The following is a 24,885-nucleotide window of genomic DNA, read 5'->3' as shown; positions in this document are numbered from 1 at the left end:
GTAACAGATACCCAGAGAAAATGATGGCCTCTTCTTGAAAAGTCAGACTTCTGAGGAGCGGACCGAGCTGCAGCCTAGGACAGGCAAGGTACCTAAGCCAGGAATGGGGAACTTTGGGATGACACAGTGAACTCCGGGGGTCACTTCCCTTTTCGTCTAGATAAAAGGTCTTTGGGGAGACAGCTGGCTGGGAGCACCTGTGCAGGATGAAGGCTGCCGACAGCGAGGTCGCCGACGCGCACTTCAGGGTGGACAAGCAGAACGTCTCCCTCTGGCCCCCAGGCAAGCGTCAGCCTCTGCTCAGGGATCTGTGGCCAAGCTTGCAGTTGGCTGCTCCCTCACCAAACGCTCTCCTCTGCTTCCTGCAGACCCTCCTCCCAAGACGTGTCCGTCCCAGGTTCTGGGGAGACTCCTCACGGTCCGCGCTGTGGTCGTCTTCCTGACGCTGGTCACGGTCACCTCTGTCCTGCTGCAGGCCATTCTCTGTAAGTCCCCAGCTTTGATCTGGGCTCAGTCTTTCCCCAAGGCCAGGGGCCCTTCCCCTCTCTGGTGGGCTCTCCCTCCTCTGGCTTCTTCATGTGTCTTGTTTCCCCATCTTTCCATGTGCAGTCAGAGAGTCCGCAGTAAGACCAGCCGCTTCTTCTCCTTCCTTTCCGGTTCCGGGGAGGGGTTCCTGACTGGGGTCAGCATGCCTGTGCTCAAGGGTGTGCTCCTTCTTCCCAGGGAGTGTTCATCCCATCTTCATCCTGGGTCACTTTTCTCCTTCGTCTCCGAGCTCTGTGTCCCTTTGATTCAGAGCCTTGTGGGGAACCCCCAACAGTGAGCATAATGATTGTAGCTTCATCCCCAACTGACTAGGCCAGGTTAGGGTTAGGGAGCACCTCCCTCCACCCCACAGGGCCCTTCCATGCTCTCTTCACTCTCCCGCTCCCACAAAGATCATGCGAAGGGAGGTGCCCTACTTCTTCACTGGATGTGTGGCTTATCTTTCCTCTTCTTCCTGCTTCGCCAAGCCTGCTTGGCCTCTGCTGCTAGTAGAAGCTTCTTTCTCTCATTAGGTCTCCAGATAGTAGACAGAGGGAACTTCTGTCTGCTCCCTTCAAGGCCCCAGGACACATTTGGACTTGGACTTGGAGGCTCGGAGTAGAATCTCCCCTGCTTTGAGCCCACTGGTATACTTTTGGTTTCTTCTGTGGCCTGAGCCTGTAGCCTGAGCAGACAGTGACAGCGGGTAGGACAGGGAAGGGAGAAGTGGTTTCATAATTCTCCCTTCTTGTTTTCTCTGGAGAGGAAATCACTTCCAGACAAGAAGTCTGCATGGCTGGCCCCTCCGATGGCCATGAGGGACCTATGGGCAGTCATGGGGCGGGGGGGGGGACGGCGCTTCCCTAGCTGATGGGCACTGTGGGGGTCTCTGGAAAGAGAGGGCTGGGAGTCAAGTGATGGGCCCAGCGTGACGTGGGAAGGATGACAAGGGGGTGACTGAAGGCATCTCTTTACCAAATGTGCCCTGAACATGCAAAGGAAATATAGGACTGGACTCTGATCCCCTCTTCTGCTTACCTATGAGCCTCAAACAGAGATCTCATGATCTACCAATCTTTGCATGATCTGCATCTATCAGAGTCCCTGGCACATGGAAGGTGTCCATTCTATGTTTGTTGAATGAATACATTATGACTGAATAGAGGGTAGGCAACTGCTCCTTGGGCTGGGTCCTTGGGAAGCTTGATCCCATACCTTCCCTCCGCTTCCTTTCATCACCCTGGAAACACCCCACTCCAGTCCCTGAGGGTCCCTGCAGCTGACCTTTTGACTTTCTCAAATTCAGATCCCTGGTTTATGGGCACAATATCAGATGTCAAGACCAACGCCCAGTTGCTAAAAGGTCGTGTGGACAACATCAGCTCCCTGAGTTCTGAGATCAAGAGGAACAGAGGTGCCCTGGTGGCAGTGGGCTTTCAGGTCCAGATGGTGAATGCCAGCTTGGACCGCATAAGCTCTCAGATCCGGAGGTTGGAAACAGGCTTGAAGGAAGCCAGTGCGCAGCTGCAGGTGCTAACAAGTAGTTGGGAAGCAGTCGATGAGTTAAATGCCCAAATCCCAGGGCTAAAACAAGATTTGGATAAAGCCAGTGCTTTAAATGCAAAGGTCCGGGAACTCCAGAGTGGTTTGGAGAGTATCAGCAAATTGCTTCAACAGCAAAGTAAGTGACTCAGAAAAGAGCGTTGCAAGTTGGCCAGTGGCCCGTGGGACCTTATTAACCTCAGGCATGATGCCATTGGGCTGGTGTGTGTGGAGGAAAGCATGGGCATGGCTGGAAAGTTAAGAAGAGAGAGCTCAGCACTGGAGTTGGGGAGGACTTGGGGGCTGTTCAGGAGAGAAGGGACCAGGGACCAGCTGGGGCTCCCACACCAAGCCACAGAATACGAAGACATTACGGAGTCTCTCTGTCTGGGTCCAAACCTCACCATTTTCCAGCAGTTCCTGCCTAGAGCTCAGGGGCTCAGACACTTGTGATGGTCAATGGAGAGACGGATTCTTGATTCATCCTCTCTCACTCTCCCTTCTCTGAGCCCAGAGACTCTACCAATCTCAGACTTTCAGGATCTCAGGGAGTATCCCCAAGCTCCTACACAAGGACCAAAGGACCCAAGAGCCCAGCCCCATTCACTCTATTTCTGGGATCCTGCTCAAATACTCCCACCCAGCCAGCACCAGAGAAAGCAGGAACACCAGAGTTCACATTTCACCCTTGTTCCCAGATGACATTCTCCAGGTGGTTTCTCAAGGCTGGAAGTACTTCAGGGGGCACTTCTATTACTTTTCTCAAATCTCGAAGACCTGGTACAGTGCCCAGCAGATGTGTATATCGAGGGACTCCCACCTGACCTCAGTGACCTCAGAGCGTGAACAGGTGAGTGCTGTCCCGTGGGCGCTAGGAAGGGGGTATATTGGTAGCTGTATCAGGCAGGATGGGCAATATGATGCTTCAGTGACAAATATTCCCAAATATCAGTAATTCTTCACAATTACTTCTCACTTACACACTACATGTCCAATAAGGGCCAGCAAGGAGTTTTGCTCATTGTGGCTACTTAAGGGCTTAGGCCAGAGGAGATTTCATATCAACATATGCTTCCACAATTGCTGAGGTAAGAAAGGGGAACATGGTACATTGTATGCTGGGTCTTAAAGCCTGGAAACAACACATTTCATTGGCCAAACAAATGACGCAGTATTTGTAGCTTTAAAGAAGGCAGGATAGTGCAACCTTTCCATGTGCCCAGAAAAATAGAAATATTTGTGAATAGCATTAATGACACCATCTAGCCCAAGAAGTCCTCTTCCTGGTGAGACAGAATATTAAACAAGCTCCTTTCATCTTAAGTGGGCCAGCAGAGCTGGCAGAGTCAGAGTCAGGATGGAGTCCCAACCCTGCGTCTGTGGGTTCAGGGGCTGTGGCTGGGGATGGGTGAAGATGCCCAGAGAGACAGATGCTCCAACGCCTCATCTCCGCCTACTGTCTTCCTGTAGGAGTTCCTCTACAGGACAGCAGGCGGACTTCCCTACTGGATCGGCCTGACCAAAGCAGGAAGTGAGGGGGACTGGCACTGGGTGGATGGCACTCCATTCAACAAGGTCCAGAGTGAGAAGTAAGTCCTGAGAAGCCTCTGTCCCAGGCTGACTTTCTTGGGCTGGGTCTGGGGCACGAAGAGTTGGGGGAGAGTCCCATTGGCTGCAGAGATTGCCATCCTTCCTGTCCTTGATCAGCAGGAGCATTGACTAGAGATCTAGCTGATCTCTGCCACTGATTGGCTGGGGAGCTGGGGACAAATCCACAGCTACTCCATGCCCTCTGGGGTTTGGCAGCATGGCCATCCACTCAGCCTTGGCAGGGACCTCATTCTAAATCTAGGTCTTTGCACTGTGGGTTCCTATAGGGCCTTGAGAGTGGGCGGGCTGTGTGGCCCTAAGTTGGGGGGAGATTGCAGGCTCAGAAGTTGATGGATAACTGGTCCCCTTCCTCTCAGGCAAGGAAAAATTTGCAACCCTACCACCCCAGACTGAAACTGGGATTGAAGTCTCTCATTCACTCACTGGAAATGCATTTTGCTTTGTTTTTCCCCTCGGTAGGTTCTGGATTCCAGGCGAGCCCAACAACTATGGGAACAATGAACACTGCGTCAACCTAAAGATGTCCTCACTGCGGTCATGGAATGATGCCTCCTGTGACAATACATTTCCTTTTATCTGTAAGCGATCCTATAAACCATCAGAACCATGACCGGACTGGCCCCTGTGCTAGCACTTTAAGCTCCAGTGCCCATTGAATTCAAGGAAATGCTCCTCTCTCCTTTGTCCTCCAAGGTGATTTTGAACCTTAATTTTTCATGCTTTAAAATTGTCCTGAAGGCATCCCAGAGTCCATCTACCTTGGCTGGGAATTCTCTGGCCCTGCAGTGGGTATCCTTTCCACTTCAGCTTCAAAGGCAGATGAAGTGGAAAGGATATCTTGGTTTGAAATGCAGAGGTGAGGGTGGAGAGAATAAGTTTGCACTGCCCCAGTGAGATGGACCAGGATACACCATCTGGGGCAGCACCTTGGAGGGGTCCGTCCCTTTGGAGAAGCCTCAGCTTTACTGTGTGAAATTTGTGTACGACCACCCGAGATTCTCTGGAGACCGAGATCAACTCATTTCCAGTTGATACCCCAGAATTCCCAGTTGCTTTCCTAAGGGTTCTCAGTGGAAGAGCTCTGCTCTTGGTAGGCCCTGTTCATGCCATCTACCCGTGGTCCCCTTCATCCTTATCCTCTGAGACCTGAGCCCCTTCCTCCCTGGGATAGGCTTGACTGGTTCAGGTCAGAGGCTTGATGGAAATGTGTCTCTGCAGACCTAGACCAGTATCCAAGTGCTTCTCCCGACCCATCACTTGCTGGGTGCTCCTTCCCAGGTCCCAGTCTGTCTGCGCAGCTCCTCTGCTTTGTTCCCTGGGCCTCCTCTTTCTTCTGCATCTCCTCTCTTCCCAGGGGTCAGGGGAAGCGGCCTTCAGTAGAGAGGGCACCTCAGCTTCATTAGAATAAAATGCTGCCTGGGAACAGGCCACTCTCATTTTCTTCCTGGGGGTACAGGTGGATGTGTGGGGTGGAGGGAACATTTGCTCCACTGGATATGAAGTTCTGGGGTGTCCTCAGGAAACAGTTAGGGGTTCAAATAACAGTCAGAAAGTCCCCGCCCTGGAAATGCCGTAAAACATGAGCAGTACTTATTTTTTATTTTTGCTGAAATGCATCCGAATAGGACTGCAGTGTCTGGCATGTCACCACCTTCTGGGTGGTCTTTCTTCTTAGATATTCTCAGACCAGCTTCTGTTCTCTGGGTTTGCACTGGATGGGGAGATGCGTCAGGTCTCCCATTCTTCACAGAGGCCCTGATCACAGCCATCAGGTCCAAATCTGCCATCCAGGGGCTGAAGCAGGAATCCAGGCTGCACCAGACAGAGCAGAACAGACAGGAAGCAGAAAGGGGTGCTCTGTGAACGCATGGCAGGCTCAGCAGAGCGGCCCTCCCCTCCTTGGGGTCCTCGTTAGGTGCCCTCTTTAGGGTCCTGGGGGGAGGATGTTTTTCTTCAATAACTGTGACCAGCAGAGTGATGTTCTGGTTGTGAAGAGGCTGAACTGGAGGGATATTAGGAGGAAGCTTGAAGGAACACAGGGCAAATGGGCTTTTTAAAAATAGGTGATGATGAGGAATGAACAGTCAGTGATGGGGTTCATACGAGAGCACTTGCCCAAAGCTCCAGGGGCATCTGAAGTCTGAGGGTGAGTGGGGGCACCTCAGGGAAGTACAGACTGCCGAGCGCTCCGGATGGGCTGTGTGGGCACGAAAGGCATCTGCATCTTCTCTAAGAAATACTTGGCTGTTCTTACTCTTCATAATTTGAAGTAGCAAATTATGGGAGAATCTTATTTCTTCCCAGTGTCAACTACCTGCGCATAGCACGAGCTGACGGAGAAATGAAATAAATACAAGTGGTAGGCTCAGAGCCGCCTCTAGGGAACTATCTCATTGTGTTTCCAAACCTGGCTCTGCTTTCCATAGTACTATCACGCCTGACCTGTTAGTCACCATGTCTGGGCTGCCGTGTTTTGTCTGTTCTTTTTAATTAAAAAAAAATTTTTTTTTAATTTCCTGGATGATTACATTTTATTCATTTTTTGATGTGGTTTTATTCCATTTTAAAATTGATTAATTTTAATTGGAGGATAATTACTTAACAATATTGCGGTGGTTTTTGCCATCCATCGACATGAATCAGCCATGGGGGCACATGTGTCCCCCATCCTGAACGCCCCTCCCACATCTCTCCCCACCCTCTCCCTCTCGGTTGTCCCAGAGCGCTGGTTTTGAGTGCCTTGCTACATGCATCGAACCTGCACTGGTCATCTATTTTACAAATGGTAACATACATGTTTTATTTATTTATTTGCTTTTGGCAGTGCTGGGTCTTTGTTGCTGCACACAGGCTTTCTCTAGTTGAGCGGGGCCTACTCTCTAGTTGTGGTGACTGGGCTTCTCATTCAGTGGCTTCTCTTTTTGCAGAGCATGTGTTCTAGGTGCACTGTGCTGTGCTCAGTCATACACTGTATGACCCCATGGACTGTGTAACCTGCCAGGCTCCTCTGTCCATGGGGATTCTCCAGGCAAGAACACTAGAGTGGGTTGCCATGCCCTCCTCCAGGGCATCTTCCCAAACCAGGGATCGAACCCAGGTCTTCTGCATTGCAGTCAGATTCTTTACCATCTGAGCCACCAGGGAAACCCAAGAATACTGGAGTGGGTAGTCTATCCCTTCTCCAGGGGATCTTCCCAACCCAGGAATTGAACTGGGGTCTCCATCACTGCAGGCGGATTCTTTACCAGCTGAGCTACCAGGGAAGCCCACGGCTTCAGTATTTGCCGAGTATGGGCTCAGTTGCTCTGCAGCGTGTGGAACCTTCCCAGACCAGGGATCGGACCTGTGTCCCCTGCGCTGGCAGGCAGGTTCTCAACCGCTGGATGACCAGTAAGTTCCTGCGCTGCTGTGCTGAGTAGCATGTGACCCCGCCCCACACTCCAGCTTCCTCCCCAAGGTAGGCGCTTGTCACTAGGGCAGCGGATTCAAAGGCTTGCATTGTAAGACCTAAAATTTCACTTCTTGCCATGACATTTTTTGGGTCTTACAGAGCCCCCAAAGCCTAACTATGGGTTCCCCCACGCTCACCAGATGTGTTCCCTGACCTGGCCCGTTCCCCTTGACTGGACCAGCTGACCTCCACCCAGTTTTCAACCTATTGGGTTCCTCTGCTGGCACCCCGCTCCAGGACTGTTGCCTGGAAAATCCCATGGACTGAGGAGCCTGGTGGGCTGCAGTCCATGGGGTCGCTAAGAGTCGTACACGACTGAGGGACTTCACTTTCACTTTTCACTTTCATGCATTGGAGAAGGAGATGGCAACCCACTCCAATATTCTTGCCTGGAGAATTCCAGGGACGGGGGAGCCTGGTGGGCTGCCGTCTATGGGGTCGCACAGAGTCGGACACGACTGAAGTGACTTAGCAGCAGCAGCAGCAACCTGCCAGTACAGAAACTATTCAAACAAGTCAGTCAGATCCTCTTGCAGGAACCAGGGGTACCTTATCCTCTTGTTGCTGCAAAGCCTGTCTCCCACAGCCCTTGCTGGTTCCCTCTGGTTTTGGGGATAACCCCCATGTGGCCTGGTATGGTATCCGGTGTCCTTCTCCAGACTATGACTATGTGTGACTAATAAGATGCTGTGAGTCTTATCTGTCCAGTGTAAGATGCCATGCGTTTGGCCATCTTGTACTATCAGGGACAAGAAATGCCTCCCTCACTGCTATGGGCTGATTGAACCCACCTCCTCACAGCTCTTATGTTAAAATCCTAATCCCAATGGGATAATGTTAGGAGATGGAGCCTTTTGGAGGTAATTAAGTTACCAGAGTGAAGTCCTCACGATGTGATTAGTGCCCTGATAAAAAGAGGCTGAGAGCTTGCCCCTCTCTGCTTTCTGTGTTTACAACAGGAAGGCTCTCTGCAAAACAGAAAAGAACCCTCCCCAGGAACTGAGTCCACAGCATCCTGACCTTGGATTTCCCAGCCTCCAGAACTGGGAGAAAGAAATTTCTCTTGTGTAAGCCTCTTAGTTCATGATGTTTTTGTTATAGCAGCCTGAGTTGACTGAGACACTCACTGCTGGGGTAAATAAGAAGCAATCAGAACAAGGCTGGAGAAGGCAATGACAACCCACTCCAGTACTCTTGCCTGGGAAATCCCATGGACGGAGGAGCCTGGTAGGCTGCAGTCCATGGGGTTGCGAAGAGTCAGACATGACTGAGCAACTTCACTTTCACTTTTCATTTTCAGGCACTGGAGAAGGAAATGGCAACCCACTCCAGTGTTCTTGCCTGGAGAATCCCAGGGATGGTGGAGCCTGATGGGCTGCTGTCAATGGGGTCACACAGAGTCGGACACGACTGAAGCTACTTAGCAGCAGCAGCAGCAGCAGCAGAACAAGGCTGGCGAGGAATCTCTAGTTGGTTCTGATGTGAAGGGAGGTGTGGGACTATCTGACCACTTTTCTAGGAAAGAATTTGAACCTGGAAACACCTGGGGATTGAAGCAGTTAACAGAGAGAAGTCAAGCTGGAAGGCCCTGAGTTAGAGAAAGGCTGGCGGGGTCACCATGGGGCACCTGCAGAAACTCAGAATTCGCAGAAGCTGTGAGGCAGAGAGGTGGAGCACACAAGGAATATATCTTGCAGAGAAAAGAGAATGGTGCAGAGGTGAGGGTAGGCGAGACACAGAGGGTTGAGCAGCACAGTGAAGGCCCAAGAGCCTGGCTGCTGAAGTTCCTGGCGCCACCTTAGCTGCAGCCAGCCCTCCTGACACTTGGGAGGGTCCCGCCACTCCCAGCTGATCACCATGTGCTGTCAGGGGTTGATATGGAGGATCGAAAGCTTCTCGGGTGTCTGAAGCTAAGGATCTGCATCTCTAGGAAGACAGCCCTGTACCACTTGGCAGAGACAGGGAAAACCAGTGTGAGAGGTCCCCACTGATGAGTGGCTCTGGTGTTGAGGTATCAGATATCCATTTGACTTTTTCTGGCCAGAAAGAGAAATGCTCAGCAAGGATGTAGTAACTTCTTGGTGCTTCTTCCTGCTGGCAGATGATGCTCTTGTAGGAGAAATGAAAGCTGGGAGCCTGGAGTGGGAAGGGCTTGGGCACAGGGGAGGGGGTGAGAGGAGGAGTCCTGCTGACCAGGCCTGGAGGCCTATGACCCTTCCCACCCCAGTCTCCATCCTTACAGCTGAGCAAGGGTTCTCTAAAGTTCTGCTTTGGAAGCTCTGTCAGCTTCTCAGTCCCAGGAAATAGGTCCTGAGTTAGCTGATGTGGGCCCTTCCTGTATGTGGGGAAACAGAAACCAAGGCAGGCCCTCTCTTTTCTGCTGCCACCCTTGGACGTCTGACAAGCCTCTTGAGGGGACCTCTAGCAGCCCCCCTCCCACATGGACACTCCTGGGGTCTCAGGCAGAGCTGTTGGCTGACTTTACATTTTCCTGGGTCTTCTCCTCTCTCCTCAGCTTTCAACTGCCAGGAGTTAGCAGGCTGGTGGATGGTGGATCTGCATTCTTCACTCACACATACACCACCCAAAACACACACGCATATACATACATACATATGCACACACTGCGCACATATAAACACACATACACATACACGTCACATATATTCACATGCAATACACACACGTGCTCAGTCACTTCAGTCACGTCTCACTATTTGTCACCCCATGAGTATGCTGCCAGGCTCCTCGGTCCATGGGATTATCCTGGCAAGACTGCTGGAGTGGGTTCCTTTGGCTCCTCCAGGGGATCTTCCTGACCCAGGGGTGGAACCTGGGTCTCCTGTGGCTCCTGCATTGGCAGGTGGATTCTTTCCCATGAAGTCACTTGGGAAGTCCATTGCACATAAACACACATAGGTATGGACACATACTCACATCCATACACACACAAATATACACACACATATATTTCACACAACACACATATCACACACACACACATCCCCACATTACTGTGGCATCATGAGCTGGGCATAGGCAAGCCCCCCTCTCCTCACCCTGCAGACGAGCTGTGCCCCGGGCTGCCTGTGGCTGCGGCTGTGTTGGCACTGGCCATCCATGACACAGGCGGGACCCAAGTTGCTCTCCTGGTCTGGCCACAGGAGGAGGCACATTCGGCCTGGCTTCTCTACCATGGAAGCTGGGCACTGGGCTTCTTGGGTGGTGCTTGGGGCCCTGTGGGAGGCTGACTCCAGCATTAGGGGAAATGCTGCGGGAATAGGATGTAAGGGCTGAAGGTGAAAATGGGAAAAAGCAACATAATTTGGATGGAACAATCCATTTACAAGGTAACTGGCATCTCGTAAATGGCCCACTGGTGAGACAGGGGACAAACACATAATTAGATTTTTATGTGTTCAAGAAAATGTGATCCATTTCAGTAAGACAATAACCCTCTGAAGTGACGGGGGAGCGAGCAGCGAGAATCTACCGTCGTCCTCAGAGCTGACTTCAGGAGGACTGCCTTGACCAGCCAGGGTGGCTGTTGATTCTGCCCAGTCGGTCACCCCACGAGGGTGGGGACTTGGGGCTGCACAGCGCCCCTGGCACACCTCACTCCTAGGTCTTGGCCCACAAGCACAGGAGCCCCCGACACAGTGTTTGTTTCTCCTGGGAGTTGCAGGTCTCATCACAAAGCGGCACTTTGGCTTACATTGCAGTTTTGGTGGAGTCAGTCCTGAACCTGATCAGCTCAGTGGAGCACAAATCCAGTCACCTATGGGTGAGATCTTGGATCAAGCTGGGTCCTATTTGGTATTTTCTGACATAACTTCTGACACCAGATGTGTGGTGTTTTCTTCTTCTGCTGCTAAGTCGCTGCTAAGTCGTGTCCGACTCTATGCGACCCCATAGACGGCAGCCCACCAGGCTCCTCCATCCCTGGGATTCTCCAGGCACGAACACTGGAGTGAGTTGCCATTTCCTTCTCCAATGCATGAAAGTGAAAAGTGAAAGTGAAGTCGCTCAGTCGTGTCTGACTCTTCGCGACCCCATGGACTGCAGCCTACCAGGGTGCAGCCTCCTCCGTCCATGGGATTTTCTAGGCAAGAGTACTGGAGTGGGGTGCCATTGCCTTCTCTGGGTGTTTTATGAGACCAACCAGTTCTCTGACATCAGCTGAGTGTCTACAATTCAATTCAATTCTGACATTCAACCATGGAGTGAGTTAGAGGCTCAGTCCCACGAGACAGCTCCAGCTTCAGATACCTCATGCAAGCAGGGTCTCCAAGCAACCATACTTCTGCCCAGCAGACTGCAAATCTGGGGGACTCCATGACCCTTCCCAGCTTGATAATTCACTAGAATGACTCACAGAACTCATGAAAACTCTGTACTTACCAACACAGGTTATGGTGGAGGATAAAAACAAAGAGCCAGATGAAGAGGAACAGACGGCAAGGTGCCGGGGGGGACCCGGAGCATGGGGGGTTCTCTGTCCCCATGGAGTAGGGGTGCAATACCCTTTTGGGTAGGTGGGTTTGTTCACCAGCCAGGAAACTTCTTGAAGCTCTCCTGTTGTTTATGAGCTCTTATAACCCAATGAGAGAGGTGAGGGATTAAGTCTTTCTAAGACTGTCTCCATCTAGAAGCTATCTAGTGGTCGGAGTCCCCTCATCAGCATGAGTGCAAATGTGGTTTAAAAGGGTTAGTTTTGGATAACAAAAGACACATTTGTCACTCAGAAAACTCCAAGGCTTTTAGGAGCTCTGTTCTACGGACTGGGACAGAGACCAAATAAGTGTGTTTTTTTTCTGCTCTAATCCCTTTCCCATCATGCCCGCTGTGAGGTCCTGAGTGGGCAGAGTCATCTCAGTCCTTTCTGTGACTTGCAAACACCTGCTGCGCTGAGCCAGCCTCCTCCTTACTGGCCTCCCTTTACTTAAGAGAGTCTGAGGCTGGAATTAAGACTCAGCCGTGGGTCACGAGGATGTTTTTCTATGCAAAGTTGAGAAGGAATCCCTAACTCCCTTCTAAGTGGCTGGTGAAAGGTGTCTGTGACTTTGGGGCCGAGGCTAGTGTTTGAGGCTACCATGGAGCGCAGGGGTGGGGAGGCTGGGGCTGAGGGAAGAAGGAGGATGCGGGGGCCAACTGGCACTTGGGAGCCTTGAGGGGAAGGGCCCAGATGGGGCACTTCTGCAGAGTCAGCAGCAGGGGGAGGCAGAGTTTGTGAGGACTGACTCGGGAGCATATAAACCCGTATTGCAGCTCCACTTCCCCACTGCTGGTTCGCAGCGTGGCAGGGAGCCGCTCTGGAGGATGAAGGAAGCAGAGACGAGAGCTGACTCGGTCCACTTCTGCACAGACAACCAGAGTGTCTGCCTGTCCTCCCAAGGTGAGAAAACTGGGGCCTCTGCCTGTCTTCAACGCAGAGGGTCCGGCCTGCTGGGCCCTGGCCCCCCACCATCTTCCTCAGCCCTTGCCTGGCAGGCTCAGCACTGGGTCGGCTTCCAGAATAAACAGGTGGGGCTGCAGGTGGGTCAGGCAGGGACAGAGTGCCTATGGCCCGCATCGAGGCTTCGCATGAAATCTCCTCTGACCCTTTTCCCTGGGGGCTGGCAACCTGGCAAGAGGAGAGTGAACAATGAATTCAGGGGGACCTGGTTTGAAACCCCATTCCTGCATGCTGGGCTGGCCCCATGAGGCCTCAGGGACTCCGAGCTGTGGTCTCTCCGTTCTCTGTATACTCAGCCCGCAGAGTCTCAGGCATAGCCCTTCCTAGGACATCCATGCCAGCTGTGGCAGCAGCAGCCCCCAAGGGCTGTGAGTATCGCTCCGGTCAGGATTCTCGCAGCAAAGCTGGCCCTGAGCCACTGAGGTCGGGGTTCCTGCTGTGTGCCTCCCTCCCCCATTCCCTCCCTCCTTTCTGCTTTCATTCAAACAGTACCTTTGTTGTCTTCCATTGTGCCAGGTCTGTGCCCTGTGCGCGCCCTCCAGGCTTGGGCTGGTGGTCTTTTCTGAGCCTTCTGTTGCTACCACAGCTTCCACGAGCCCTGGCACACGTTCCCAGGTGCTCATTGCCTTTCTCCAGGGTGAGCAGGACAAGCCTTCTCAGTCCTATAGGACAGGACAGGAGAGTAAGGCCGAGGGGCTGCAACTGTCCAGCCCACACGGCAGTCTCCTCCTGGATCCTGGCTTCTCCCCTGCAGGACTGGACCCCATGGCAGTGGTTCCTGCAGCCCCCAGGATGCCCAGGCGTTTGCAGGCCACCCTGGCCTCTTTGGGTGTGTTTTTGGTCTCCTGTCTTGTGGCTCTCTTCATTGTGGGTAAGCTCCTGGGTGACCTGAGCCCCACTGATTTTCTCTCCTTCCTGCACACAGGCCCCAAAGAGCCCTAGACACCCCCTTCTACTCCCGGGGGGGGGGTCACTCCACTTCCAGTCCCAGGCCCAAACCAGGGCTTTCCTGGGACCCAACCAAGGTTGTTGTCCAAGGGGAGATTCCCAAGAGATGAGGCCTGTGAGGGGAACTCTGAGGGGGTTGTGGTGCCATCTCCTCCACCTCCTTCTGGAACCCTGATTGAGGGTGGGGCAGCCTGAGGATTGTGCTGATGTGGGAATGGGGTATCTCAGTTCTACAGCACCCAAGACCTGCACTGGAGACATCTGCTTACTTCCAAGAGTTTCTGGGAGACAACCATACTGGGCAGTTTCTCAAGGAACCCGACTGTAAGTAGCTGCAGTGTGGGAGGGGAAGGAGACACGACCTTGGATGCTCAGACCCCAGGACACATTTCTTCCTCCTCAATGTCCTCAGGCCCCTAAATGGTTTCTATTCTCCTCAGAGAAAGCCAGTATCTTTCTTTTAAATGGCTTTTTTTTTGAGGTACAATTGACACATAATAAAGTATATGTATTTAAAGTGTACAACCTAAGTTTTGACAAATATATAGATGCATGAAGCATCACAATCAAGATAATGGACATACTCGACCTTCTGCCCCCAAGTTCAACACTCCTGCCCTTGGCCATCCTGCCTCTCTCCTCCCTTCCTTGTTCCCAGGCAACCACTGATCTGCTTGCTCAGATACAGACGGCTTGACTTTTTCTAGAGTTTTATATAAAAGGATCTAGAGTATGTACTCTTTTTTTGACCTTTATCAGTCATGTGATTTACTAACTTTTTTTTTAGTCTATGGCTTCTCTTTTCATTCTCTTAACAAGATTTAAGTTTTGGTAAAGTCTGATTTAGCCATCTTATCTCTTTTATGGATTGGCCTTTTGATCTGGCTTCTCAGAAATCTTTGCCTATATCAAGGTCACAATGACATGCCCTCAAATTTGCTTCTGGACATTTTATAGTTTTGGGGTTTTCCATTTAGGTCTATGATTAATTTTGAGTTAATGTTTTGAATAATGATGCAAGATATGGACTGAAATTCATTTTTTCTTTTTGCAAATGGCTGTACAGTTGTTCCAGCACCATCAGTCGAAAAAGTTATCCTTTCTCCTTCGTATCTTTGTTGGAAACCAATTGTCCATATTTGTGTACATTCTCTCTTCGGTCCCATTGATTTATGGCCCTCCTGGTCTTACCTCAGCACAGCGGCTCAGGTCTGACATACCTACTTAGGCAGGGCTTTAGAAGTAGGGCAGGAATCCTCCAGAAAGGGTCTCTGCTTATTCGGGTCCTTCTCCCTGTTTCTGAAAGGAGGCTGGAATGGGCGCCTCATGCCGTGAAAGTCTGAGCTCATATTCTAGCTCCTGGGTGCACAGAGGGTGCAGCTGCAGGGAGTTTGGTGGGATGCTGCAGTTTCCTTGAATGACGCAACGACCAAAGCCTCCCACTCGGGTCTCCCATAACCTCAAATGGTTCTATAGGGACCCTTGCACTATGTAGCACGGGAGGCGCCATTGCGGTTCAGGGTTCTGTCGCATCAGAGGACTTCCACAGAGCCCTGTACACTGAGCAGAATACTTCCTCCATGGGTACCTATTTCATTTTGTTTCCGTTTTCTTCCCCCTGTGGATCTGTGATCAGAAAATGTCTATGTTTGTGGCCTACATAGTTTTTGAAGTGAAGTGAAGTCGCTCAGTTGTATCCGACTCTTTGCGACCCATGGACTAGCCCACCAATCTCCTCCGTCCATGGGATTCTCCAGGCAAGAATACTGGAGTGGGTTGCCATTTCCTTCTCCAGGGAATCTTCCCGACCCAGGGATCGAACCCAGGTCTCCCACATTGCAGGCAGATGCTTTAACCTCTGCACCACCAGGAGGAAGTCACAATTGTGAATCAGAGGCTTCATGCTTGGTGTACAAATATAGCGTCGGACTAAACACGGGTTTGATTCATACCTGTTGTCTTTCCATAATGACCTATTAATATCTAATGGTGAAACTTCAGTTGAATTAAACATCGACAGCTCTCAGTGATTTAATCAGTTATTTTCAAGTTCAATTACAATGGCAGAATAATCCAGTAGGCAAGTATTTCAATCCTTCTGCTTCCTGGTTCACTGAATAGACCTTTATTTTGTTTTTGGCTTTACATTCTCAGGTGGTCCAGCCCCAGGGCCCGGGTGGTTATAGGCTGCTTGAGGAGAGCTCAGGGTTGTGCTGCAGACATTTACCTTGGAGATTTTGAGAATGCTTCCCTACATGATGGGCCTCTTCGGCTGCTTTCTCCATTTCCTCCCTCCAGATCCCTACCACTCTGTCAGAGTGGCGGAGTTCCAAGAGGCTGTCCAGCTGTTTAAAGGACACCTGGAGAATGCCAGCACCTGGAGCGTGGGGATCCAGCTATTGACGTGCAGAGTAGACAATGTCAGTTCTCAGATCCAGATGCTCGGCGGTGATCTGGAAAGTGCCAGTGCTGACATCCAGATGCTAAAAGGCCTCCTGAAGGACGCCAGTACCTTGAGTTTCCAGACCCAGCTGTTAAAGAGTTCCTTGGAGGAGACTACTTCTAAGATTCAGAAGCTACAGGGAGATCTAGAAGAGGCAAATGGTTCAAATTCCCAGATCCAGAGTTTCTTTAAAAGCAGTTTGGAAAACACTAGCATCGAGCTCCTTGTGTTAAACAGAGGCTTAGAAAATGCCAACATGGAGATCCAGGTGTTGAAGGCAGGGTTAGAAACGGCAAACGCTGAGGTCCGATTGGCAAACGGTAGTTTAAAGAATGTTAATGCCCAGATCCATGTTTTAAGAGGTAATATGGATAGTGTCAGTGATTTAAGGGCCCACCATCAGGTTTTAAGGAGTAGTTTGGAAAACACCACTGCTGAGATGCAGAGGTTAAAGGGAAGTCTGCAAAATGCAAATGCTTTAAATTCTCAGACCCAGATCTTTATAAGAGGCAGTTTAGACAACACCAGTGCTCAGATCCAGGTGTTAAGAAGTCATTTGGAAAGGGCTGGAGGTGAGATTCACTTGTTAAAAAGAGATTTGGAAAATGTTACCGCCCAGACCCAAACAGCAAGCAGTCACCTGGAGCAGACAGATGCTGAGATGAGAGTATTAAAAACAGAGCTAGAAAGTGCCATTGCCTTAAGTTCCAAGATTCAGGTGTTAAATGGTCTTTTGAGAAATGCCAGCCAAGAGATACAGACCTTAAAACAAGGAATGAAGGATGCCACAGCCTTACAGTCCCAGACCCAAATGTTAGAGAGACGTCTGCAGGAGGCCAGAACTGAGATCCGGACGTTAAAAAAGGATTTGGGGAACACCAAAACACTGACGGCCACAATCCAGGAGCAGCAGAGAAGCTTGGAGTCCTTCCGCACAGCCTTGGCTTCACAGGAGCAGCTCCAGAGGACCCAAAGTAAGTGCAGGGAGGAGGCTGGGGAGGGCAGAGTCTCCTGCCCCTTCGGCCTTTTGCTGATTTCAACATGTATCCCCGGGGAAGGAGTGTGGGTGCTGGAGAGGGGCTGGATCCAACCAAAGGTGATGTATTCCCTGCTTATTCTCTGACCAGAGTGACAAAACCTACATCTGGGAAACAAACTCGGTCTGGTGTATAATAGGGACAGAGTGTGCTAGCAGGGCCAGACAGCCTTATTTCCAACTTCTGACTAGCCCAGATGCTGTGGTTTTTCTCAAGTTGTTCACCTTCTCTGAGCTTCCTTTTTCTCACCTGTAAAGTGGGGAAAATAATACTTGCTCCCCAGTGAGGATCAAATGACCTAACACATAGAAGCATTTAACAAAGTACAGCATTTCTGTATACATCTGACAAAAATTTCCTGAGGCCCTAGGATGTGTCAGGATCATAAAGATTAACAAAATGTGATGCCTGCCCTTGAAGCTTATAGGCGGGTGGGGCAGCCTTGCACAAAAGGCCTGAGTGGGGCAATGTTGCGAGTAGGTCCAGAAACTGGGGGGTGGGGAGGAACAAAAGAAAGGACAAGAGGGGTCTTCTCAGGGCTGATGTCCTCTGGTGCAGACAAGGAGCTTCCAAGGAGGGAGGCAATTTTCTGGAGGATAAAAGATCAAAGATGCTTCAGTGGGAATCTGGCCTTTGAACTGGGGGCTGAAAGATGAGTAGGTGTTTTCCAAGCAGATAGGATAAGGGAACAGCAGGTCACAGGCATGGAGGTGTGAACCATGAGGTTCAAGAAACTTCTGGCAGTTCTGTCTGACCGGACCAGGGCCACTGGGGAGACACAGGCTGAAAAGACAGCAGGTAAGGGTCAGGGCAGTGGCTTTCAAACAGGGAATCACAGCATAAAATTCATTTTATATCACGTTGCTTGTTGTTCAGTTGCTCGGTCATATCTGATTCTTTACGACCCCATGGACTGCAGCACGCCAGGCTTCCCTCTCCTTCACCATCTCCCAGAGTTTGCTCAGACTCATATCCATTGAGTCAATGATGCCCTCCGACCATCCCTAGTTATAATTATGTCTCTCTCACATACACACACATTTCAAAAAGCAAAGCTTTTACCACGTGAATGCACTCATATTTTATTGTCTAGTCTCCAAACTCCCTCTCCCCGCAATAACTTCAACAAAATCCACCAGTGGGTTGATGCTGGCAGTTGAAAAACCACTGTGTGAGAAAGGGAGGCAGCTCTGCAGAGACACCAGCTAGACGCGGAATGGCTCTGAGTTTGGGTTTCATCCTTTTGGAAATGAGTATTTGTCGGAGAATTTCAAGGAGGCTGACTGGATGGGTCTATAGACTGAGACAGGGAATAAAAGGAGAAGACAAGCTGTGAGGTTTGAGCGTGTTGGATCTGAGATGCCATGAGGGTGTTCACGCAGCCATCACCTGTGGGCTGTCGGGGGGGTAGGAGAGCGGTCCTGCTGCAGACAGAGATGGGGAGCCCTGGGTACGCTGGCTCTGGTTGTGGCAGTGGGGATGCAGGAGTCTGCATGAGATGAGATGCTACGTGAGAAGGAAGCTGAGGGTGGAAACAGGAAGTCAACTTTTAGGTGGCAAGTAGGGAAAGAAGTGCTTTTGAAGGAGACTGGAGAAGGCAGTCTCAGAGGCAGGAGGAGAATTAGGAAGTGTGCAGCTGGGGAAGTCAAGGAAGGAGAGCATCTTGTGAACAGCGTGGCTGGTTCTGGCAAATGTCTAAGGGCCCCAGGTAAAGAAGCCAATAAGCACCCACTAACTCTGGGCAGTTAGCAGGTCATTGGAATAAAGTTTCAGTGGAGAGTTGTAAATGGCCTGAAGGCCAGACCACAGTCAGTGGGAAGTGAGTGAGAGATGAAGGTGCCCCAGTCCTTCAAGGGCCTTGGCTGAGAACAGAAGATGAGGCTGAGGTGAGGGATATGGGAAGGTAGAAGCGGGGGTTAAAAAACCAGCTGTGCCACCCATACTTATGTCTGAAACCCTGCATATTAACTGTAGGTGCGGCAAACACTGAAAAAGAGAAAGATGAGAATATGGCAACTTGTGTTCCTGTAACAAAAGTCTCTTGAAAAAATAACCCACTGCTAATATTTTGGTGAAATTCCTTGAGAGGGCTGGTCTAGATTAGGCTAGGCTTGATCTGAGGGTGAGGCAAAGGCACCCGCAAACAGGGAGAAGATTGCAGGAGAGAGAAGAAGAGAGCGGGGGAGGGTCGGGGAGACAAGGTCGGGACCTGGGAGAGAGAGGAGAGGATGGAAAGCACAGCGCAGGGACTGGCCTTGAAGGGCTGGCGCGGCACATGAACCTCTGAGGCTGGGAGCGGACGAGGTGGGGAAGCAGGTGTTCACCCACGTTTGCAGATGCGGGTACAAGACAGCGAGAGAGCAGATGTTTAGTGATGTCTTTGTAGAGTAGGAGGTCCCTGGTCAAAGGTGACAGAAGAGGGAGAGAGCTGCGAGGGCGGGGGCCATTTGGAGCAACTGCTGGAATATGCGGCTGACAAATGAGGGGCTTCGGAGACAGAACTGAGGGCCCGCTCTGCTGTTTTGCCCTGTCCCCGTCTGTCTGTTGGAAGCCTGGAAGTCTTCCCTTCTTGACACATCTCCCATGCCCCCTACTGTCCTCCCCACTCCCTCTGCCTTGCTCCTGCTTTGGTAGGGATGAATGTTTCTCCACCTTGGGGACACACTGGAATCACCCAATGAGTTTTTATAAAACTGAAGCCTGGAACCCACCTCTAGAACTCTAACTTTTCTTTGGGAGGGCAGGCGCTTGTTCTGGGATGCAGCCTAGCATCAGAATTTTCTTTTAAAAATTCCCTAGGTGGTTCTAATGGTCAGTCAGGGCTAAGAACCATTAGTTTAATTTTTTTTTTCTTAAAGGACCAAACAGTTGATGTTTTGAGCTTCTGGTTAAACAGTTTCTGTTGCAATGATTAAGCAACTGAAGACCATCTGTCAACTGAAGGGCATGGCTGTGTTCCATAGGTATACGAATTCTGTAAAGTAACTATCCTTCAATTAAAAAATAAATAACTTTAAAATAAAACAAACTTCATTTGTGAAAAGAAGCTGCTGGCAGTCTGTAGACTCCCAATTCTTGGTTTGGACTGCTGTTTCTCAGACTTTGGAGTGTATCAGAATCACCTGGAGAGTGTGTTAAATTGTCAAAAAACAGTTCTGAATTCAGCTAGGTTGGAGTGAGTCTGCGGAGAAGGCAATGGCACCCCACTCCAGTACTCTTGCCTGGAAACTCCCATGGACGGAGGAGCCTGGAAGGCTGCAGTCCATGGGGTCGCTGAGAGTTGGACACGACTCAGTGACTTCACTTTCACTTTTCACTTTCATGCACTGGAGAAGGAAATGGCAACCCACTCCAGTGTTCTTGCCTGGAGAATCCCAGGGATGGCAGAGCCTGGTGGGCTGCCATCTGTGGGGTCGTACAGAGTCAGACACGACTGAAGTGACTTAGCAGCAGCAACAGCAGGGGTGAGTCTGAGAACTGGCATTTCTACCAAGCCCCGGGTACTAATGCTGGTGGACCTAGGACCACACTTTGAAAAACCCTGGTTTACACACTCACCATCTGTCATTCAAACATTTGTAATTGTGTTGTAACTGGTGTCTCTGGTCCCATTAAGACTGCCTTCTTCCTGTTCAGCAATTGCACCATCTCGAGGCAAATCTGAGCAAACTATGATCTTTCGTCAAAGCCCCCAGGGTTTCCCACTGTTCCCACGAAGAAACCCAAACTCCTTCACACAGGATGTATAATCTCGCACTGGAGAACCTGTCCAAGTCCATCTCCCATCCTTTGTGCCCTGACTCTGTGTGCGAGCATGCTCAGTTGCTTCACTGGTGTTCAACTCTTTGTGACCCTGTGGACTGTCACCCTTCAGGCTCCTCTGTCCATGAGTGGATTGCCATGCCCTCCTTTAGGGGATCTTCCCTACCCAGGGATCGAACTTGCGTCTCCTATGTCTCCTGCACTGGCAGACAAGTGCTTCACCGCTAGTGCCAGCTGGGAAGCCTGTGCATGGGCCGTAAAGCCCTTGAACAGGTCAGGCTGCACCGTGCTGTTTCACACCTTTGTGCTTTTGCAATGACCCTCTCCCCCGCCTGGAATTCTCTCCTTGCCCATCTGGCAAACTCTTCCTTGGTCTTTGAAGACTCAGCTAGTCTTTGAAGACTAGCTTAGATCCTCACCTAGGGTCCTTCCTGAGCCCTGTTTCCAGCCCAGCTAAAGGAGACCACACCCTCTTTAGTGCCTCTAACATGCCATGGTTTCCAATCAATGCATCTTCAATACCATTTTTATGTCTGTCTCATTTGCTGGACAGTAATTCCCTTGAGGGCATGATTCATGTCTAATTAATCTTTGTATAAAGGTTCCTGATTCATAGACGTTAAGGTATATTGAATAAAGGAATACACGAATGAATGAGTCTGTTTTGGCACCATTTCAAGGAGCTGTGATTAGGAGGCTGTTAACAGAGTGTCAGGACAGAGAGGGATGAAATAGCTTAGGGAATCAGGGCTTGTGCTCATAGGATGAGCAATTAGGGTCTGAAATTGTGAGGTCAGGCAAACCAGGGGATGACAAGGTCCCAAGTGTGGTTCTTGGTGTGGACAGCTGAAGTAGATGGAGATGAAGTCAAGGGAATGAGTGAAGATACAGGATGGCTGTGAACGCTCCTAGGGAAATGAAGGGGACCAAGATGCAGGGGACAAGCAGGCGGTAGCAACGAGTTGGGAAAGTGAGTAGTATAGCTAGGAAGCAAGAGCCTTGAAAGAATATGGCCGGGTAGCAGAGCTGTCTGAACACCCCTGGAGTGATGGAGCCAGATGTCCTGAGCTGCTCCTCTGCTCTGTCGGGTCATGGGCTGGGGCTGCAGCCTCCCAGACTGTGGCCCTGTAGCCGAGGGGATCAAGCATTGCAGGGGCTTGTGACCCTCAGTGGTCAGTCCCTGGAGGGAGCAGGATCTGCAGCCAGCTCCCAGTTGTCTCTCCTTCCCCACCTTTGCTCCAGATCAGCTTCTCCTGCTGTTCCTGCAAGGCGGGAAGTTCTACAGTGGGAACTTGTATTACTTTTCTTCTGCCAAGAAGACGTGGCAGGAGGCTGAGCAGTTCTGTGTGTCCCATGGAGCCCACCTGGCCTCGGTGACCTCGGAGGAGGAGCAGGTCAGAGCTGTGGGCTTGGGGTGCTGCTTCTGGGACTGATGTGGGGTCAGGGGCTTTGTGCTTTGGCCTTCCCCTCTTGGAGTGGGCATGGCAGTCCTTCACATCTCCTCTGTCAGTCAGGGAGCAAATATTTATTGAATTCTGATGAACATCTTGCACCGGAGGTATAAGCACTTACAGCAAACCCAACGTCCTCAGTGAACGAGGGAGACCCCAGAGGGGTCAGCAGAAAGGAAGGGCAGAGGGAGGGGTACCAGGTAACTGCCCTCAAGGTGCTGGGTGCCTCTTTCCCTCCCCATTCCCTCATCTTCCTCTCAGGCTTCTTCTCTAGCTGTCAATCTTGATTTCAATGTCAGTTCATCTCATGGCTATGTAAGGCTCATGAGCAGACAATCCAGGCTTCTTGGGAAGGCCAGACAAATGTATGAGTTTGAGGCCATAACGATAGCTGAGCACTGAAGAATTGATGCTTTCAAACTGTGGTGCTGGAGAAGACTCTTGAGAGACCTTCAGACTGCAAGGAGATCAAACCAGTCAATCCTGAAGGAAATCAACCCTGAACATTCATCGGAAGGACTATTGTGGAAGCTGAAGCTTCAACACTTTGGCCACCCAATGCAAAGAGCCAACTCATTGGAAAAGACCCTTATGCCGGGAAGATAGAAGGCAAAGGCGAAGGGGACCTCAGAGGATGAGATGGTTGGATGGCATCACTGACTCAACGGACATGAATGTGTGCAAACTCTGGGAGATAGTGAAGGACAAGGAGGCTGGTGTGCAGCAGTCCATGGGGCTGCAAAGAGTTGGACACAACTTAGTGACTGAACAAAACCAACAAAGGCAACAGGGCACCAGAGTGGCCCATATGCCAGATGTTCTTACCAGAATATACTGAAGGTATTGACAAGTGCCCACTCTACATTTGGCCAAGTTTAACTTACAGACATACCCATCCCTTGAGGTTTTCCTGAGACTGTTCTTTTCCGTCTGTCAAATGACATGCTATTTTGTAAAGCGTGTCTTAAAAAACCATGGCCAGGTCTGTCTTTGTCCCAGGAAAACCACACTCCTCCTCAGGTAAACATGGAAGAAGCTGAACTTCCCCAAGGTGACCTGTCTGCTGCCCTAGCTCTGGAAAGCCAGGGAACCCATGGCGGGGGGTGGGGGTGCAGCTCCTGGAGAGTGGGCTTCATGCCACTGGGACTGGGGAGAACGCGGCATGGATTCTTCTTCCACGTGGCCTGGTGAACAAGCCCCTCACACGAGCTCACTGCCATGATACTGCCTTTTCTCCACAGGCATTTCTGACACAGTCCACGGGTTCTGTTTACTACTGGATTGGCCTCACTGACCGCGGTACGGAGGACCACTGGCGCTGGACAGATGGCACAGCATTCAATCGTGCCACGAGCCGTGCGTGAGTCCTGCCTCTGTCTGGTGCTGTCTCAGGCGCTGTCTGGGACAGGGCTGCCTAGAGACTCTGTCTTGCGTGTGTATCCCTGTCCAAGAAGTGTTAGCATTGTGTGTGATCCATGTGTATGACGTGCATGTGTGATGTGTATATAAGGTGTGTGTATATTTGACTGTGTGGGTGATGTGTGTGGTGTGTATATGATGTGTGTGTACACCAGCATAGCTGTGATCCTTGCCTGGACCCCTTCACAGGAGCATCAGAATAAGATAGGTCCTGGGGCTGGCAGGCACCCTGTGACTGGGTCTTGCTGGTTTGGATTTTTTTTTTTTTTCTTTGCCTATCCTATACCCTACCACGTAGGCCTGGGCCCGAGGGGCCTTGCCCCCATCTGAAAGCACTAAATATGAATTCTGGTGGGGGGGACTTGTAACTTTAGACACGCTTCCCATCCCTCCATTCTCAGTAATGGAGGACCACCTCAGCAAAGCCGTCCTCAGAGCACCTGGGCCACCAGGGGTTTAGGGACCCTTCAGCTCCTCATGCCACAAGCAGGAGGAAGGGACACTTCCTTCATCAAGCAGAATGAAGCCCTCTTGTTGCCAGGTTTTGGGCTGAGAATCAGCCGGACAACTGGCAACACGGTATTGAGCGGTCAGAAGACTGTGTCCAAATGCAGCAGAAGTGGAATGACATATCCTGCTCCACTCTCTCCCCCTGGATCTGCAAGAAGCCTGTGAGCCAGCTGTAGCCCAGGGGCAGGCGGGACTGAGACCCTTCTCCACGACGCCTTGGGAGCTGCTCAATCAACTGGTTCTCTGGGGCCTTCCATTCAGCCTTTGCTTTTCCTGACCTGTCCTTTTGAAATAAATCTTTCGAACATGTTCACATCACATGACCTAGCATGATCAGCAGCTTCTCAAGAAAGAAAAAGAGATTTGTGTCTCTATGTCCCCTCGGCAACCAGTGCAGGCCTGTCAGTTGGCGGCTCCTTAATAAATACTCCATTGAACCAAAGTTTGGACTTGTCTCTGCGACAGTCACCAGGCTCACTTCTCCCTGCTTTGTTTCTTCTTCCCTCAGGGTCCTTTCTGTTCTGAGATAAGGACGTCTTTGTTTAAGGGCTTTACTAAAAAAAAAAAGGGAAGTTGCTCAGTCGTGTCCAACTCTTCGCGACCCCACGGACACCAGGCTCCTCCGTCCATGGGATTTTCTAGGCAAGAGTACTGGAGTGGGTTGCCGTTTCCTTTACCAGAGAACTTCCCGACCTAGGTCGAACCCAGGAGTCGAACCCAGGAGTCGAACC

General features: G+C 50.9%; 2 protein-coding genes across 5 annotated transcripts; both read left to right on the top strand.

The window, feature by feature from the left end:
• Positions 1-206: 206 nt before the first annotated feature.
• CD207 (CD207 molecule) lies at positions 207-4,288 on the top strand. The gene is made up of 6 exons (XM_068984457.1): positions 207-282; positions 369-485; positions 1,832-2,206; positions 2,766-2,917; positions 3,538-3,656; positions 4,138-4,288. Exons 1-6 carry the CDS (start codon positions 207-209, stop codon positions 4,286-4,288), a joined length of 990 nt encoding a protein of 329 aa, XP_068840558.1.
• An 8,148-nt stretch (positions 4,289-12,436) lies between these two features.
• CLEC4F (C-type lectin domain family 4 member F) lies at positions 12,437-24,567 on the top strand. Of its 4 annotated transcripts, none has more exons than XM_068977658.1 (7): positions 12,437-12,524; positions 13,339-13,455; positions 13,761-13,856; positions 15,831-16,949; positions 22,017-22,168; positions 23,467-23,581; positions 24,186-24,567. In XM_068977658.1, the coding sequence occupies exons 1-7, from the start codon at positions 12,449-12,451 to the stop codon at positions 24,317-24,319; spliced, it is 1,809 nt and encodes a 602-aa protein (XP_068833759.1). In that variant the 5' UTR covers positions 12,437-12,448; the 3' UTR covers positions 24,320-24,567. The 4 variants fall into 4 exon arrangements, 2 of the variants coding, with proteins under 2 accessions (XP_068833759.1, XP_068833749.1); XM_068977648.1 differs by having other exon boundaries at positions 23,467-23,585; XR_011145175.1 differs by lacking the exon at positions 22,017-22,168 and having other exon boundaries at positions 23,467-23,585; positions 24,186-24,311.
• The last annotated feature ends 318 nt before the right edge of the window (positions 24,568-24,885 follow it).

This window comes from Capricornis sumatraensis, chromosome 1 (assembly GCF_032405125.1).
Source record: "Capricornis sumatraensis isolate serow.1 chromosome 1, serow.2, whole genome shotgun sequence".
NCBI lineage: Eukaryota > Metazoa > Chordata > Mammalia > Artiodactyla > Bovidae > Capricornis > Capricornis sumatraensis.
This window is presented reverse-complemented; position numbering and strand designations above follow the sequence as displayed.

Excerpts from the sequence above, each read along its gene's own strand:
- CD207 (XM_068984457.1), top strand. The coding sequence starts at position 207 with ATGAAGGCTGCCGACAGCGAGGTCGCCGACGCGCACTTCAGGGTGGAC. Across the intron at positions 283-368 it reads CGTCTCCCTCTGGCCCCCAG|ACCCTCCTCCCAAGACGTGT; the intron begins GCAAGCGTCAGC and ends TGCTTCCTGCAG. Across the intron at positions 2,918-3,537 it reads TGACCTCAGAGCGTGAACAG|GAGTTCCTCTACAGGACAGC; the intron begins GTGAGTGCTGTC and ends GTCTTCCTGTAG.
- CLEC4F (XM_068977648.1), top strand. The coding sequence starts at position 12,449 with ATGAAGGAAGCAGAGACGAGAGCTGACTCGGTCCACTTCTGCACAGAC. Across the intron at positions 16,950-22,016 it reads GCAGCTCCAGAGGACCCAAA|ATCAGCTTCTCCTGCTGTTC; the intron begins GTAAGTGCAGGG and ends CCTTTGCTCCAG. Across the intron at positions 22,169-23,466 it reads TGACCTCGGAGGAGGAGCAG|GCATTTCTGACACAGTCCAC; the intron begins GTCAGAGCTGTG and ends TTTTCTCCACAG.